Here is a 16,425-nt window from a genome sequence, read left to right as displayed (position 1 = left end):
AGTCTTTCAGAGATAGAATTACTAAAGGCACTTTGCCTCTTAGGAGTTGCATAACTTAGTTAGATGACATCTTGTGCTGGGTCTACTTCAATGTGAAGACTTTATTGCAAGCCTTTATATATATATAAATGATTTAGTCTTTTCTGGGGTTTTGGAATGGTTTAAGAGATTGCAGATCAAGAATATATCAAGAGACTAAGTTAATTACCTCTCCGCCACCAGTTGCTCTATTCATGACCCTGGTGTGTCTGCTCACTTTTGGTTTTGTGAGGCTTTTTCTAATTCTACTGGACAGTTGCATCTTAGTCACATCTCTGTTGTAGTATTGATCATGATACATTATAATAGCCTGATTTTTTTAATTGAAGCATAATTGCTTTGTAATTTTGTACAAAATATATATAATTGACATAAATATATGTCAATCCTACTCTCTCAGTTTGTGTCACCCTCCACTTCCCCACTGTGTCTACATGTCTGTTGTCTATTCCGGCCTCTCTATTCCTGCTCTGCAAATAGATTCATCTGTACCATTTTTCTAGATCCCATATGTATTGTTGATCCCCCAGTTTATAATACCTGTTATCTCTCCCTTTCTACACTGTGAGCTCCATGAGAACAGAGATGTGTCTCCTTTTCTTTATTCTCCTAGCATAGTACGGAATAGATGAAAGGGGCCAGAGAAAATGAGAGGAAAGAATAATAACAACAGAGCACAAATCATAAATTTGGAGACGCTTAGTAGAGCTGTTTGTCAGGTACTGTGCTAAGCATTTGATACTCAGTATTTTAGTACACTGAAAATCCCATGAGGTATATACTATGCTCCCATTTTGCAGATGAAGAAACTAAGGCATGGAAAGATAAAGTGATTTTCCCAATCACATACACCCGGTAAAAGGTGAAACCAGGGCCCAGACTCAGATCTGTGTGACTTAACCACTGGCCCATTCGCTCTTGTTTTTCTGTCCTAGCTCCCAAGGTTGTACCTCGGGCACAGAATAGGCTTGTAGATTAAATAATAAATAAATAAAATGGTTGAATTAATCATACTAAGTACATATAAAAGCTTTATTCTTAATAAAAATTGTGAAAACAAAATTTCCTTTTTCATTTTAAAAGCGTGTATTATCAATGCATACCTATGTGACGTGTTAGGCTTCCCTGGTGGCTCAGTGGTAAAGATTCTGCCTGCAATGCAGAAGACCCAGGTTCGATCCCTGGGTCAGGAAGATCCCCTGGAGGAGGAAATGGCAACCCTCTCTAGTATTCTTACCTGGAAAATCCCATGGACAGAGGAGCCTGGCAGGCTACAGTCCATGGGATCACAAGAGTTGGACACAACTTAGCAACTACACCACCACCACCACCATGTGACATGTTAGAATGTTTAGTTCTACTTCTTGACAGAAAAGCTGAAGGACAGAAAGTCATGTGTTTACGGTTGAGCCCAAAGTCAAATGGCTAGTCTTTTTTTCACATCTGATTACTGAACTACTTTTTTTTCAATTGAAGTATAATTAATTCATATACCATAAAGTTCAGAAGTTTTTAGTACATTCAGGACATTATGTAACCATTACTACAACACAGCCTGCTTTCAGAACATTTGCATCACCCCAGAAAGAAGCCCCTTAACTCGTTTGAGATCACTGCCCATTCTGTCTCTCCCCAGTCCCTGGGCGGTCACCTGTCTCCCTTCTATCTCTGTACTTGCCTTTTCTGTATATTTCGTATACATGAAATCATACAATCCGTGACCTTTTGTCTCAGGCTTCTTTCACTTAGCATAATATTTTCAGCATTCGTCCATCTTGTGTCATGTATCTTTATGGCTAATAATACTCCATTGTATGGATAAACAAAAATCCATTCATCAGCTGATGGACATTTGGTGGTTTCTGCTTTTGGGCTATTATGAATAATACTGGCAATGAACATTCATATGGAAGTTTCTGTACACACATATATTTTTAGTTATCTTGGATATATCCCAGTAAGTGAATTGCTGGCCCCATGGCCCATGTTTAATGTTTTGAAGAACCACCAAACTTTTCCAAAGTGACTGTACCATTTTATAATCACAATCAGTGATGTATGAGGATTCCAGTTTCTCCACATCCTTGCCAGCACTTGTTACTGTCTATCCTTTGTATTATAACAATCCCAGTGGATGTGACTGGTCCCTCATTGTTGTGTTGATTTGCTTTCTCTAATGACAGTGATGTTGGGCATCTTTTTGTTTATTGCTCCCCATTTTTCTTTTGAATTTAAATTGTTTTTATTTTTCCCTTTTTAAAGTGCCTTTTTTTGGAATATAACTTTGTTTTTCTTCTTGTAATATCTGTTTTATTCAAAGAACTCTCTAAGCATATTAAATGCTCATGAACTCTTTTACTCATGACATCTATTAAGGGTGCCAAGCTGCTGAAGCCATGAACTATAAGAATTTAAGTGAGTTTCCATTGGCAACTTCGCAGAAAATCTCCACATCACATTATTAGATCACAGGCTTTCATAACCCCAAAGTTATGATGATAATAATGCTTTATTAAAAAGCTTTTAGTGTCATAGAAACACTAAGAATTTTTTTCAATTGTAATTCTCTTAACCTTTTATATCCCAATGAGGCAGAAGAAAAGACAGTAGCTATCTCAGAGAGTCATCCAAGAAAACAAATTTAGAAATTTGAGTATCTTAAAAAGTCTTACATGTCATGGAAAAAAAAAAAAACTTTTTGAGCATAATTACTGATTCCAGATGTACAAAAAGATTTCAAGTTTGTTTTCAAGTTGTATGCCAGTCCTAGATGTAAATCACACTGCTCATTCATATGTGATGCTAACATTTCAGCAATGTTGAAGTTAATGTTAGCTACCAGATTTGGTTTAAGCCAGAGAAAAGAGGTTTGAAAATTCCATATGCCAGTTTCTTCCCTGTACATTGAAATAATATTTATACTAGCCTCTGAAGATTTATAGTCATAGACTTGACAGATTACATATATATAGTAAAGTCCATATGAGTTTCAGTGTTTATGGTAGCTCTGAGGTCTTTCTGGCTTTCAGACCTTACCTGTTCCCATCCTCAGCTCATATTTTATTTGATGGCTTTTAACAACATTAGTTATCTTCATTCTTACTGTTAGTTGAATTTATTTGATCCTAGTGTTCACACTGATGAAATTTATCAATTCTCTTATAAACCAGACTTTTTTATGAAAGGTGATTTTTTCTTTTCCAAAAAACTGTTTTGAATTTTTGTTTAGTCAGTCCTCAAATACCGGTTGGGCTCCAGGTATGGGAAATACAATGGAAGTAAGGCAGTCGTGGAGCTTGCCTTTGCAGCCCTCATAGACTACCTGTGGACTCCAAAACCAGTTAGGTACCTGTGGCTGTGATGGTGCTAAAAATGTACACTGTGGGATTCTCTTGAGAGCACATAATGTGGAGGAACTGACCCAGTTTTGAACTGTCGGGAAAAGTGTTTCTGAAGATAAACACATAATCTGGGCCCTAATGGACAGGTGGGCATTAGCACACAAGAACTGGCATGTTTGGGTTCTAAGGCAAGAGTGGGTTTGATGCTTCTGAGGACCTGAATGAAGGACAGTGTGACTGACATGTCAGGAGAAGACGACAAAGTGAGGCAGCCGGCAGGGGCATCATGTGAAGGCATATTAAGGATCTGGGCCTCTTTGTCAATGGGGAGCCATTGTAGGGGCTAAGGCTGTAGAGTAGCATTTACTGGTAGCCCATAAAATTAAGAAAGGCCAAATGACTCATTGCTCTTTCAATTTCTTCTCTCTTGCTCAGGAGTATGACTGGAGAAACTATCAGCCCAGTGAGATTAGTGACTCTGAGTTGCAAATGCTCGCCAGCCTACGACGGCAACAGAACGAAGAACTGGAGGACACTGGGGCTCTCTATGGCCTGAGCGCGTCCCAGGTTGACAACTGTAATGTCAGCATAAGCACCAGCAGTGACGACACAACCACGTGGAACTCCTGCCTGCCACCTGTGAGTCCAGGGATTTGCAACTTTGTTTACTGCCTTAATCAGGGATCAAGCCACTCCTTAACAAAGCCCAGCCTTGCCCGGGAAAAGTAGGGCCGAATGAGAACACTTCCCATGAAGACTGTTCTGAAATAGTGTTGTAATACTGGAGGCATTGTCTTGTTTTATTTATTTATTTATTTTTTATTAGTTGGAGGCTAATTACTTCACAACATTTCAGTGGGTTTTGTCATACATTCATATGAATCAGCCATAGATTTACACGTATTCCCCATCCCGATCCCCCCTCCCACCTCCCTCTCCACCCGATTCCTCTGGGTCTTCCCAGTGCACCAGGCCCGAGCAGTTGTCTCATGCATCCCACCTGGGCTGGTGATCTGTTTCACCATAGATAGTATACATGCTGTTCTTTTGAAATATCCCACCCTCACATTCTCCCACAGAGTTCAAAAGTCTGTTCTGTATTTCTGTGTCTCTTTTTCTGTTTTGCATATAGGGTTATCGTTACCATCTTTCTAAATTCCATATATATGTGTTAGTATGCTGTAATGTTCTTTATCTTTCTGGCTTACTTCACTCTGTATAAGGGGCTCCAGTTTCATCCATCTCATTAGGACTGGTTCAAATGAATTCTTTTTAATGGCTGAGTAATATTCCATGGTGTATATGTACCACAGCTTCCTTATCCATTCATCTGCTGATGGGCATCTAGGTTGCTTCCATGTCCTGGCTATTATAAACAGTGCTGCAATGAACATTGGGGTGCACGTGTCTCTTTCAGATCTGGTTTCCTCAGTGTGTATGCCCAGAAGTGGTATTGCTGGGTCATATGGCAGTTCTATTTCCAGTTTTTTAAGAAATCTCCACACTGTTTTCCATAGCGGCTGTACTAGTTTGCATTGTCTTGTTTTAAATTATCTTATTTATCTTCAGATAATGGGCTTCCCCGGTGACTGAAACGATAAAGAATCTGGCCTGCAATGCAGGAGATCCAGGTTTGATTCCTGGGTCGGGAGAAGGCCCTGGCAACCCACTCCATATTCTTGCCTGGAGAACCCCATGGACAGAGGAGCCTGGCAGGCTTCAGTGCATGGGGTCGCAAAGTGTCACACTACTAAAGTGACTTAGTTTGCACGTTCAGATAATGTATGTTAATTGTGTGGTAAGATATAAAACCCTACATGAAAATGAAAGAAAAAGAATAATTTTACTGTAGACTCTAGGTATTTCATTGCATTCTTAGATCCCTAGCACAAGCCCTGGCACGTAGAACAGGCTCAGTATGTGTTCTTAAAGTATCCATTAAATGAATGAACAAAAAGGAAGAGACTATAGCTAAACCAATGGCAACCCACTCCAGTGCTGTTGCCTGGAAAATCCCATGGACGGAGGAGCCTGGTAGTCTGCAGTCCATGGGGTTGCTAAGAGTCGGACACGACTGAGCGACTTTACTTTCACTTTTCACTTTCATGCATTGGAGAAGGAAATGGCAACCCATTCCAGTGTTCTTGCCTGGAGAATCCCAGGATGGGGGAGCCTGATGGGCTGCCGTCTGTGGGGTCTCACAGAGTCGGACATGACTGAAGTGACTTAGCAGCAGCAGCATAGCTAAACCAAGTATTGCTTGGATGTGGTGGCAGAAAAAAACGTTTTTGGAAGTCACCGGATTTTTGCTAACTCCTCCCTGTGTCTCTGGCCATGAGAGGCATTGCAGGTGCTTCAGCAAAGCTTATACTATCCTGTATGTTTATACGGTTAAAGCACTCTTAAATGCAGCCCTTCATTTTCTCTGTAAACTAGCAGGCGGCCTGGAGCAGGCCACAGTCTGCCTGTTTTTCAATTGAAGAAACTAAATTCTGGACTCAAGCTTCCATACCTGCTCAGTGGTAGAACCCAAAACAAAGCCCAGTGATTTTACTCCATCTATTCTTCAGTATGATCCTCATGGATCTTATGGTTTAATTGAAAAGACAAGGCAGAAACATTCACAGAACAGTCAGTCACAATGTAAGAAATGTCATGGGGCAGAAGAATAAAATCTTTATTATAATAATGGTAATTAGAGCTGCCATTTAAGAACCTAAAAGCATTTAAGATCTCCATAGACCAAACAAACATTTACTTTTAATGCTACATTCAACATCAGATCAAACATATTAAAATGCACTTTCAAATCCAGTAATAAATATGATATTTTACCAGACAGTTTTTGAAAGGAAATATAAAACTGTGCACCTTTGATTCATGCCTATATAAAATTACATAAAGGTTAAGTGTAGTTAACAGTGGATAAGTTATGTTTTAAGTATTGAGTTAAATATCAATTTTTCAGTTTTCATTTTCTATTTTAAAGTAGCTTTTTTTTTCCCCCAGATCTCCACTTTCTTTGTAGCTCTTAGAAATCTCAGAGGCCCTGACACTAGGCATTGTGTTTCTCACTTACTCCTTGCTGCTATCCTATGTAGTAAGCACTGTTGAGTTCCCATTTTCAGATGAGAAAACAGACTCTTGAGTAAAGTGACACAGAATTAGTTTGGCATGACTCTCAAATCTAAGCTTCTAGCCTCCATGATATGGACTTCTTGATATGTGACTTAATTGTCAATTGAGTGCTATGAATATCTAGCAGAAGTTGAGATTTCTACTCTGGAGAGAACTTCCAAATCACAGATGAGGAATACAAATTGGTTCTAAGCATAAGGGGTAGTGGGGGCGATGGTATTAGGTTTTCTTTAGTGTTCTTTTTACCACCTTGACCACCCTCCCAGGTTGGTCTTGCCTTATTTAGCTGTGCTTTCATTAAACTGAATTATCAAGCATACATAACACCTCAAGCAACCTTGGTCCTAAAGAGTACGTACCCACCTAGAAAAACATACCCCTGTGTGCTGGTTACTCAGAGTACCCTGATAGCCAGAGCTAAGAACAGAAGAGTAAGTTGCAGATTTTTGCCAATGCCATTTACAGTGGAATTGAAATACTGCCTTTCTTATAAAATATTTCTTAGCAGCCGTTTAAACCAAAAGTAAGAAAGAGAATAGTGGCCTCCTGAACAAACTGATTCTGTCATGAAGTAGCTCAGAGACCCGGCATTACAAAGGGCAAGCTGGAAAGTGATTATTCAAGACTGAAAAGGCTGAACTCTTAGTTGCCCTGGATACCCTGTCCTCATCACTGTCCTGTTGTGGCAAGGACTAAAGTCCCCATGCATCACAACTACTTCGCTGTAAAAGTCTACAGCTGAAAATAACCATTGGTAATGAACTTAATAACCCCTCTATTTGACCAAATGAGAAATTGAAATTGAGTCTGTTTTTTTAGACAGAGAAAATAATTGAAAAACCTACCTTTGGTATTCATAAGATATATTTATTATTCCATCAAACTCAGTCTATTTCAATATTGGAACTATCAACAAATGAAAAATTGCATTCCTTAATGAATTCTGCATCTTGTTGCTTGTATAGAGTCTAAATAGAGCAATTTACAAGAATTACTATGGTCTTTTCTGGGAGCTCATGATTTTCTTTGTAGAAGTTGTACCAGGGCAATGAAAAAGAAGCAATGGAAGAAGACGTAACTTCGTCACAGTGATATCCTGCTTTTCTTATGTCACAGTGATGGCACCATCCTCCACACTGACACTCAAACCAGAAATTTGAGAGACATCTCCACTTCTCCCACCCCTTCATTTACCACACCCAATTGGTCTCCAAATCCTGAGAATCCCCTCTCCTTTTTACCTCTTAACCCTCCCTATCTAATACCATGCTCACATCGAAAGTGGCCCAGACAGTAAAGAGTCTGCCTGCAGTGTGGGAGACCTGGGTTCGATCCCTGGGTCGGGAAAATCCCCTGGAAAGGGAAATGGCAACCCAATCCAGTATTCTTGCCTGGAAAATCCCATGGACGAAGGAGCCTGGCAGGTTACAGTCCATAGGGGTCTCAAAGAGTCGGACACGACTGAGTGATTTCACTTTACTTCATCTAATACCATAGCTTTGGTATTTCATTTCTTATCCAAATTCCCTCATCGATTTCCTGATACTAAGGTGCCTGCAGTCCGAGCACTATAATGTGGTGGTTAGGAGCCTAGGCTCTGAAGTCAAATCGCCAAGGTTCACATCTAAGCTCTGACCTTGTCAAGCACATGGCACTGTGTCTGAGGCATGATAAGCAAATTAAGATTAGTTGTCATTATTATTGTCATTATTATTCACGCTGTCTCTCTAAAGACCATATCTGATGTGATCTCATCCCTACATGAAGCCCTTTTGTAACTCCTCACTGCCTCTTTAGCCTGGCATACACGGTCCCCCCACCATGATCTGAGACCTGCCCCCCTCTCCAGGATCATCTCTCACTGCTCTCCACCTTTCTCCCCATGCTTTAATCCCAGTGGTAATCCCCTAAAGGCACTTTGCATGCATCCTTGTACCTTGTACCAGTTTCTCTCTTAAGACTCAGCTCCAAAGCCTTCTGTAATCCTTCTCCAGGCTCACTGAGAGAAGCAGCTTCCTTTCTGTCACAAGAGCCAGATTATCTCCATGCTAACACTCACTGCAGCCTAGCTTGTCTGTCCCATATTAATTCATCCCAAATATTTTTTGAGTGGTACAATCTTCTGTGGACTGTGCTGGGGATACAAACAAGTCTTTCCTCACCCTTGAGATACTGTTCATACTATTCATGGGGTTCTCAAGGCAAAAATACTGAAGTGGTTTGACGTTCCCTTCTCAGTGGACCACATTTTGTCAGAACTCTCCACCATGACCCGTCCGTCTTGAGTGGCCCTACATGGCATGGCTCATAGTTTCATTGGGTTAGACAAGGCTGTGGCCCATGTAATTAGATTGGTTAGTTTTCTGTGATGATGGTTTTCTGTCTGTCTGCCCTTTGCCAACATCCGCTGGATCATTGAAAAAGCAAGAGAGTTCCAGAAAAACATCTATTTCTGCTTTATTGACTATGCCAAAGCCTTTGACTGTGTGGATCACAATAAACTGTGGAAAACTCTGAAAGAGATGGGCATACCAGACCACCTGACCTGCCTCTTGAGAAACCTGTATGCAGGTCAGGAAGCAACAGTTAGAACTGGACATGGAACAACAGACTGGTTCCAAATAGGCAAAGGAGTACGTCAAGGCTGTATATTGTCACCCTGCTTATTTAACTTATATGCAGAGTACATCATGAGAAACTCTGGGCTGGATGAAGCACAAGCTGGAATCAAGACTGCCGGGAGAAATATCAATAACCTCAGATACGCAGATAACAGCACCCTTATGGCAGAAAGTGAAGAACTAAAAACCCTCTTGATGAAAGTGAAAGAGGAGTGAAAAAAAGTGAAAAAAGTTGGCTTAAAACTCAACATTCAGAACACTAAGATCATGGCAAATAGATGGAGAAACAGTGGAAACAGTGGCGGACTTTACTCTTTGGGGCTCCAAAATCACTGCACCCATGAAATAAAAAGACACTTACTCCTTGGAAGGAAAGTTATGACCAACCTAGACAGCATATTAAAAAGCAGTGACATTACTTTGTCAACAAAGGTCTGTCTAGTCAAGGCTATGGTTTTTCCAGTAGTCATGTATGGGTGTGAAAGTTGGACTATAAAGAAAGCTGAGTGCCAAAGAATTGATGGTTTTGAACTGTGGTGTTGAAGAAGACTCTTGAGAGTCCCTTGGACTGCAAGGAGATCCAACCAGTCCATCCTAAAGGAGATCAGTCCTGAATATTCATTGGAAGGACTGATGTTGAGGCTGAAACTCCAATACTTTGGCCACCTGATGCGAAGAGCTGACTCATTTGAAAAGACCCTGATGCTGGCAAAGATTGAAGGCGAGAGGAGAAGGGGACGACAGAGGATGAAATGGTTGGATGACATTACTGACTTAATGGACATGAGTTTGAGTAAGGTCCGGGAGTTGGTGATGGACAGGGAGGCCTAACATGCTGTAGTCCATGGGGTCGCAAAGAGTCAGACATGACGGAGCAACTGAACTGAACTGAACAGCCTTGAGATACTCAGCATATTGGAGGTAAACAGCTCACTGTAAGAGAGTGATAACAAGATATCATTATTATGATAACAGAGAGTGATAATAAGATAAAGAGACGAGGGTACACGTGCGAGGGAATAATTAATTCTACTTGTTGGTTTCAGGGATGTTCTCACAGAGAAGACGGCAGGTAAGCCAGAGTTCGAGAATGAGTGTAAGCTCGTCAAATAAAGAGAGGAGAAAGAGAATTCCAGGTTCTGAAAAGGAGCAGAATCAATTATCTCCTTTAACAATATTACCTCCTCTTAGTGTCTTTTTTCCTCCATCACCTCTAACAGGACTTGAAATGAATTTTTGCTTCCCTCATAATCACTGCCCACTCCTGACCCAACAACACTGCTGCTTACTCCAGCTACACTGCAGCTCACACATCATGGCCCTGCCTTTTGTCCACATTCTGTTAGCGATGCCATTACCCCATACCCTCTTCTCTGCCTGGAGACCCTCCTTCCCTCTTGTCTACCTTGAACACTTCTGTGTTTGAAGGCCCAACTCAAATGTCCCATCTTCATGAAACCCTCTCTCCTGCATAGAATTATTTTCTTTCTTCTCTGGCTCCCAATATCTTTGGTGATAGCACTTACCACATCAGGTAACCACTGTCATCAACATCCCTCGAGCCTGGTTGTGAGCTCCTTGAAGGCAGGACTGTGCCAAGCACAGGGCCTAGCGTGAGGTCACACTCAGTCACCGCTGGTTGTGAGTTGTTTGGTTCAGTAAATCAGTCAATAATATTAAAAGATTCCTTTTTTACTCTAAAGTAAGGTAGTTTTATCAAAATTCCAAAATAAACATTAGCTGTACTTTGCTTAAATGTCCTGAATGATGCTGGTAGTATTTTACATTCAAGATTTAATAAATGGATACTAAATACACACAAAAAGGAAAAGTCTCCCTCTGGGCAAGATTTGGTGATAGTAGTTTAGAAAGAAGATTTAGGCAGGTCACATTCAGTTTGGCATCTTTACTTAATGACTTCACACACATTGCAGTCAAACCGGGAAGCCTACAGAGAGTAAAACAAGTCTTTAGTAAAGTCTATTGTGTTTATCACAGGCTTTGGTTTCTCAGCTTTCCTCAGCATCTGTGCAGTTCAGAGTAATATGTACTGTTTAAAAAGTGTTTAGATATAATAAATTAATCGTTTAAAAGTGTAATTAAATGTAACCATATTTCTCATAGCAAATTGACTTTTGTAAGCATCTCTTGCTAAATAAATCAAACCTACTAAGAAATCCATTGGCATTTGACAGACAAATTTTTCAAAGTTTCTAACTTAGAACTAAATTCAATTAAAACAATACTTTTCAACTTCTGTTGAAACCAGGCTGCAAGTAATCAATTTTGGAGAGTTCTGTTAGGAGTAACCCTCATGAGATTTATTCAAAAACTGGGCTCTAGGCAGCCTTTGGAAGAGAGCTAGGAGTTAGTTATAATGGATTCTTAAGTGAATTTTATTTTGGCGAAGGATTTTGATTGATAAGAGCATAAAGCTATGTCTTGAGGGGTGTGTGTGTGTGTGTATGCATATGTGGTATGTGGTTCCTTTTCAGAAGAGGAATAGCTGTTAATGGAAAAAGTGACGACCAAAATAATTTAGACTCTGTGTCAGCCAGCCTGTTCTCAAACCCCAGCTCTGCCTTTTGCTAGCGTGACCACCTGTAAAATGGGAGTAGTAGAGGCCCTTCACTGTGTTGGCATTGTGGGAACGATCGTGTACATGCAGTGTGTGTGCTTTAGGGCCTCAGGTAATAAGCTGACGCTGACTGTAATTTGCGTCTCTCCCAAAGATGCTCTCCTCAAAGGACCACTTGAGTGATCAGGAAAGATTTCTAGGATATTTTCTCTTTTTGTGACCACTGAAGGCTGTAAGGGTGGGCTGAGGTTCTAGTGTGCTTGTTTTGATGTGAGCTTAGCATTCAGACTGACCCCTCAGAGCTTGACTTAACTCATTTTTCCAATATTTCATTATTTCTCTGTCCCACATCTAATCTAAATTGAAGAAAAGCATGCCTCATGTGATACTTTGTAAGCAGATGCCTCAAAACCATCTTCCTCTAAGTTAATTCCCATGACCTAATATCAAGCACATAAGTCTCCTCAGCTTGTTTTAAAAAAAAAAAATCTTCGCATGCATCCATCAACGTGGCATACTGCAGAGCATAATATTTGGAGAAAAACGAGGCAAAATGCACTTAATAAAATTGCAAGCATATGGTGAAGTTCTCAGACAAGTTATTTATGGTCTTGATTAACCTTGCAACATTTTTTTGCCATTTTCATAGATTTTAACATAACAACAGAAAAATATTTCCTTTACCTTTTAACATGACAGGATTATCTTATCTCCTGTTCTTTAATTTGGCCTTCACTTCTCTCCCTCACCCCAAAATGTCTAGCTGCTTGATCCTGGAAAAGCAGAGCTTGTGCTCAGTGATAGTTCATTTCATGTGTGGTGTTTTCCCGACTCTAGCGCATAGCAACAGCGCCACCCAGAGGACAAGGTCCCCAGTTTCTAGGCTCTGTTCCATTCCTTGGCTCGTAAATGTATCAGTGTTTTACATGGTGGTTGCTGGCTGCTATGTGTACAGTATGTAATATACTAGCATTTCAGGCTCTTTCTAGTTAATAGGTCTTACTTTGTTCTGATCTACAGATTCATTAACTTCTCAGCTGTCTTTGGGTATAATGAGTTGTCTTTTAATCCTCCTGGTTGATTGTGCTAAGCTGCAGATAAATCAGATGAGCAAGCTGTTCTTTATACCACTATAGAAATGATATACGAAAACTAATACTGGAGTCAGTGTAGTATCTGTGCTGTCAGGAGAAAATATTAAAATGTGCAAGTTGTTGTGTGTTTAATGACTATGAACATCACTTCATGAAATAAACTTTTCTCTTTCTTAGAGGGTTGTCTATTATAGCTTATGTTGTCCCAAATTTAGCAATGTGGCAAACATTTTCTTTGATTTTAAATATATAGTTACATGTCAGAAGAATGAAATCAAATGAATTTCATTTATGGTAAGGAGATAATCCTACATATATCAAATACATGTATTTCAGGACCACTTTTTCTTCCTGCCATTAACTGAACTGAGTTTGTCATATTTGTTATTCAAAACTTATTTATTTACTGATTTAAGTGAACCTCTGAGCTAGATTAAGCCCTGCAACTTACTGATTAAGAGGGTAAACTGAGGAATGAAACTGGATGGGTTCAAATTCAGGCCCCACTGTTTCCTGACTGGCATGACCTTAGGTTAACACCCCCTTCTTCAAATGATCACTCCACCCTCTGGAGAACAGAAAGGGTTACAGAATCCTATTTCCTCCTCCTTTAGATGCAGTTGTTAATCCTATCTATTTCATAGAACTGTGAAAAAATTGAAAAAAGTGAAAAAGTGAAGTAGCTCAGTTGTGTCCCACTCTTTGCGACCCCATGGACTGTAGCCTACCAGGCTCCACCATCCATGGGATCTTCCAGGTAAGAATACTGGAATGGGTTGCCATTTTCTTCTCCAGGGGTTTTTCCCAACCCAGGGATTGAACCCAGGTCTCCCGCATTGTAGGCAGACGCTTTACCTTCTGAGCCACCAGGGAAGTCCAACAAGGATTTAACACAGAGCAAGTCCTCAATAAATATCAGTTACTACTGTTATTACTTATTGTTGTCTTGGTTATTTGTAGGGCTTCCCTCGTGGCTTAGCTGGTAAAGAATCCGCCTGCAATGCGGGAGACCTGGGTTCCATCCCTGGGTTGGGAAGATCCCCTGGAGAAGGGAAAGGCTACCCTCTCCAGTATTCTGGCCTGGAGAATTCCATGGACTGGTCATTTGTAGGTGTTCGTTATTATTCCTGTGCTGCTTCTTGCTGAATTCCAAAATTAAAAAATTAATATTTTTTTTAACTGGTGCTTTCATGGAATGTTCCCTACCTAGAAGTAGTTGAAATTGGTTTACTGCTGCACATGTATAGAAACATATCTATTCCATTTGTGGATGGGGATGTTTGGCTTCAGACAGTTCATCTGTTACCCCTGCCTCCATCCACATCGTGTTCAGAGAGCTGTTAGAAGCAATTAGGCCATTCTGATGTGGGCCGGGAAAACAAAAAGACATCATTAAAGTGAAAGCTCTGCCTTTTGAAAGCATTAAAAGCAAAGTCGTGGGGATTGGAGTATCATAAAGAATCTTTTTAGCTGCATCATTGCCATAATCCCTTCCTGTCCCTGAACGTGATTATGAAATTAGAAGACATGTACAGAGGGGGAACTGAGGCCACCCCATTTTGTATCGTACCCTCCTCAAAGCAAGACTTGGATCCTTCCCCGACAGAGTCATTAGCAGTTGGGGTTTATATCAGTTTTAGCAGTTACATGTATGAGTCAGAATGCTTTACCATGATATGCTACTATTAAATTTCAATTAGCTATTGAATAAAACATTTGGGGGTAAAAACGTAGTTTTCAATAGTAAAAATTAAGTTAAAGAATTGGGTATTCAGACCTGGTTCCACCACCTTGCAGTTATTTTTAACTGAAATTTTTTTATTTACCTTTCTGTCTATTCATGTCAGTAGTCCTTATTACTTCAAAAAGTTTACACTGATTATTTCTCTGTTTTCTTACACTTTAAAATCACTGTGAATGTGAATCTTTTATGTTAGTGTATTTTCTTTACTCCTTGTATCATTGTGTCTGTTTTATAGAAACATGAGGAAACGTGGAAGGGCATGTTTGCCTAAGTGAGAACTGGGTCACAAACCAAACAGCATTCTGTAACCATTTCTGTTCTCCAGAGAGTGGAGTGAGTCATTTGGAAGAAGGGAGTTAGGGACAGGTGTAAAATAGAATTAACAGCATAAAATTAGGAAAACAGAAATTTGTCTGAATAGCAGAACTGTGATGCTTAGAGAGTTACTTAAATGCTTCAAAAAGTAAATAGGTGGAGATCCATTCACTAGAGGCCTGAGTACAGCTGAAATTCTGGATGAATACTAATGAATATATTACTGGGAGTATTTCTACACCACTGTGAGTTGGTCTAGAGAACCTGTTAGGACTTTTGCTTACTAATTCCTTTTTTGCTGTGAAATAATAAAGCCTAAATCATAGAACTAAATTTTACTTGCAAAGTGCTGGAAGTCTTATTTCTCCAGTGAAATCAAATATGTCTTATGATATGTTTTTCCTTCTACTGTTCTCCCAGCTGTTTTTCTTATTACTGAAATGGTGATGTATTGATATTCGTTCAATTACCAAAGTATCTGAGCACATTTAAATTCATGGTGCATCACAGATAGGCTAAGTGACTGTGATTATCAGACAGGGTGTTTGATTTAAAGAAACACTTCCAAGAGATTATTTATAGAGAAAAACGGTTTAAAGAATTCCCATCACCCATGTCATTAATATTTTAGGACCCATTAAGTTAAGGAATATGTGGAAAATAAGGAATATGTGCCTTTTATGTACAGGCATCATTGCCACACTGTTTTCTTCAGCTGGGACCACATTATGCCTGAGAAAACCTTAACACCTTAAAACCTTAACACCAACCCCATTAAGTAAGGAAGTAACAGAAGTCCTTTAAATGCTATTCAGAAATGTATACCAAAATTCAAAAATTGTAATGAAATGAGAGTGTTAAAAATGGTTTTCATATTAGAATTACATGGTTGCTAACCACATAAAAGAAATACTTTGAGGAGATGTTCAAAAAGAATTTCTATCAGATATAATGGAATTTTCTCCCTTTATAGAACAAAGGAAAAACATCAAGTCGGGTTGGAGGCAAGTATTTAAGGCTTACATGAAATGTAGTTGCTTAGCTATGTTTTGGAAAAGGTTTCTTGCGGAGGAGAAAATTCAGATTTCATATTTTTGTTAGGTATTGGTATCAGTTCTTTCAGTTCTGTGATTAATGCTTGAGGTTCTATTATGCTAGGGGAAACTGACTGCCTTGACCTAAGATTTATATGTGCAATTCCAATAATGAAAGTAGCCATTGTCCTTGCAAATTTAGTAACATTGGGATATAAATATATGTATATGCTGTATCTAATAATGAAAATAGATAATATCATTGCAAATTTAGTAATATTGAGATATAAATATATGTATATTCCGTATCTCTGAGTCTCCAGTCTATTGCTAACATTTGCTATGCAGCGTTAGTTCCAGGAGACATTTTGTTTTGTTGTATCTGGAAATAGCAACCTTTGTTAACAGTGTAAAAACTCCACAAAGAGGAGAATTCCACACATGAACTTTAGTTACACCATAGATGCTGTCTAATCCAGTGACTGGCCATTAAAATAACCTCTGCTTTCCGTCATTTACCA

The 16,425-nt window shown here is 39.5% G+C and overlaps 1 protein-coding gene and 1 non-coding gene across 20 annotated transcripts in view; both read left to right on the top strand.

The window, feature by feature from the left end:
• CFAP20DC (CFAP20 domain containing) overlaps nucleotides 1-16,425 on the top strand; it is a 261,187-nt gene that overhangs the window by 184,833 nt on the left and 59,929 nt on the right. For all 19 annotated transcript variants that reach the window (XM_043441990.1, XM_043441989.1, XM_043441972.1 and 16 more), the window contains one exon: nucleotides 3,816-4,019. In XM_043441990.1, coding sequence (XP_043297925.1) covers nucleotides 3,816-4,019 — 204 coding nt within the window. The remainder of the gene's footprint in view (nucleotides 1-3,815; nucleotides 4,020-16,425) is intronic.
• On the top strand, nucleotides 1,162-1,233 carry TRNAC-GCA. Its single transcript has one exon. It is a non-coding gene; the product is annotated as a tRNA-Cys (tRNA).

Source organism: Cervus canadensis, chromosome 22 (assembly GCF_019320065.1).
Source record: "Cervus canadensis isolate Bull #8, Minnesota chromosome 22, ASM1932006v1, whole genome shotgun sequence".
Taxonomy (NCBI): Eukaryota; Metazoa; Chordata; class Mammalia; order Artiodactyla; family Cervidae; genus Cervus; species Cervus canadensis.
This window is presented reverse-complemented; position numbering and strand designations above follow the sequence as displayed.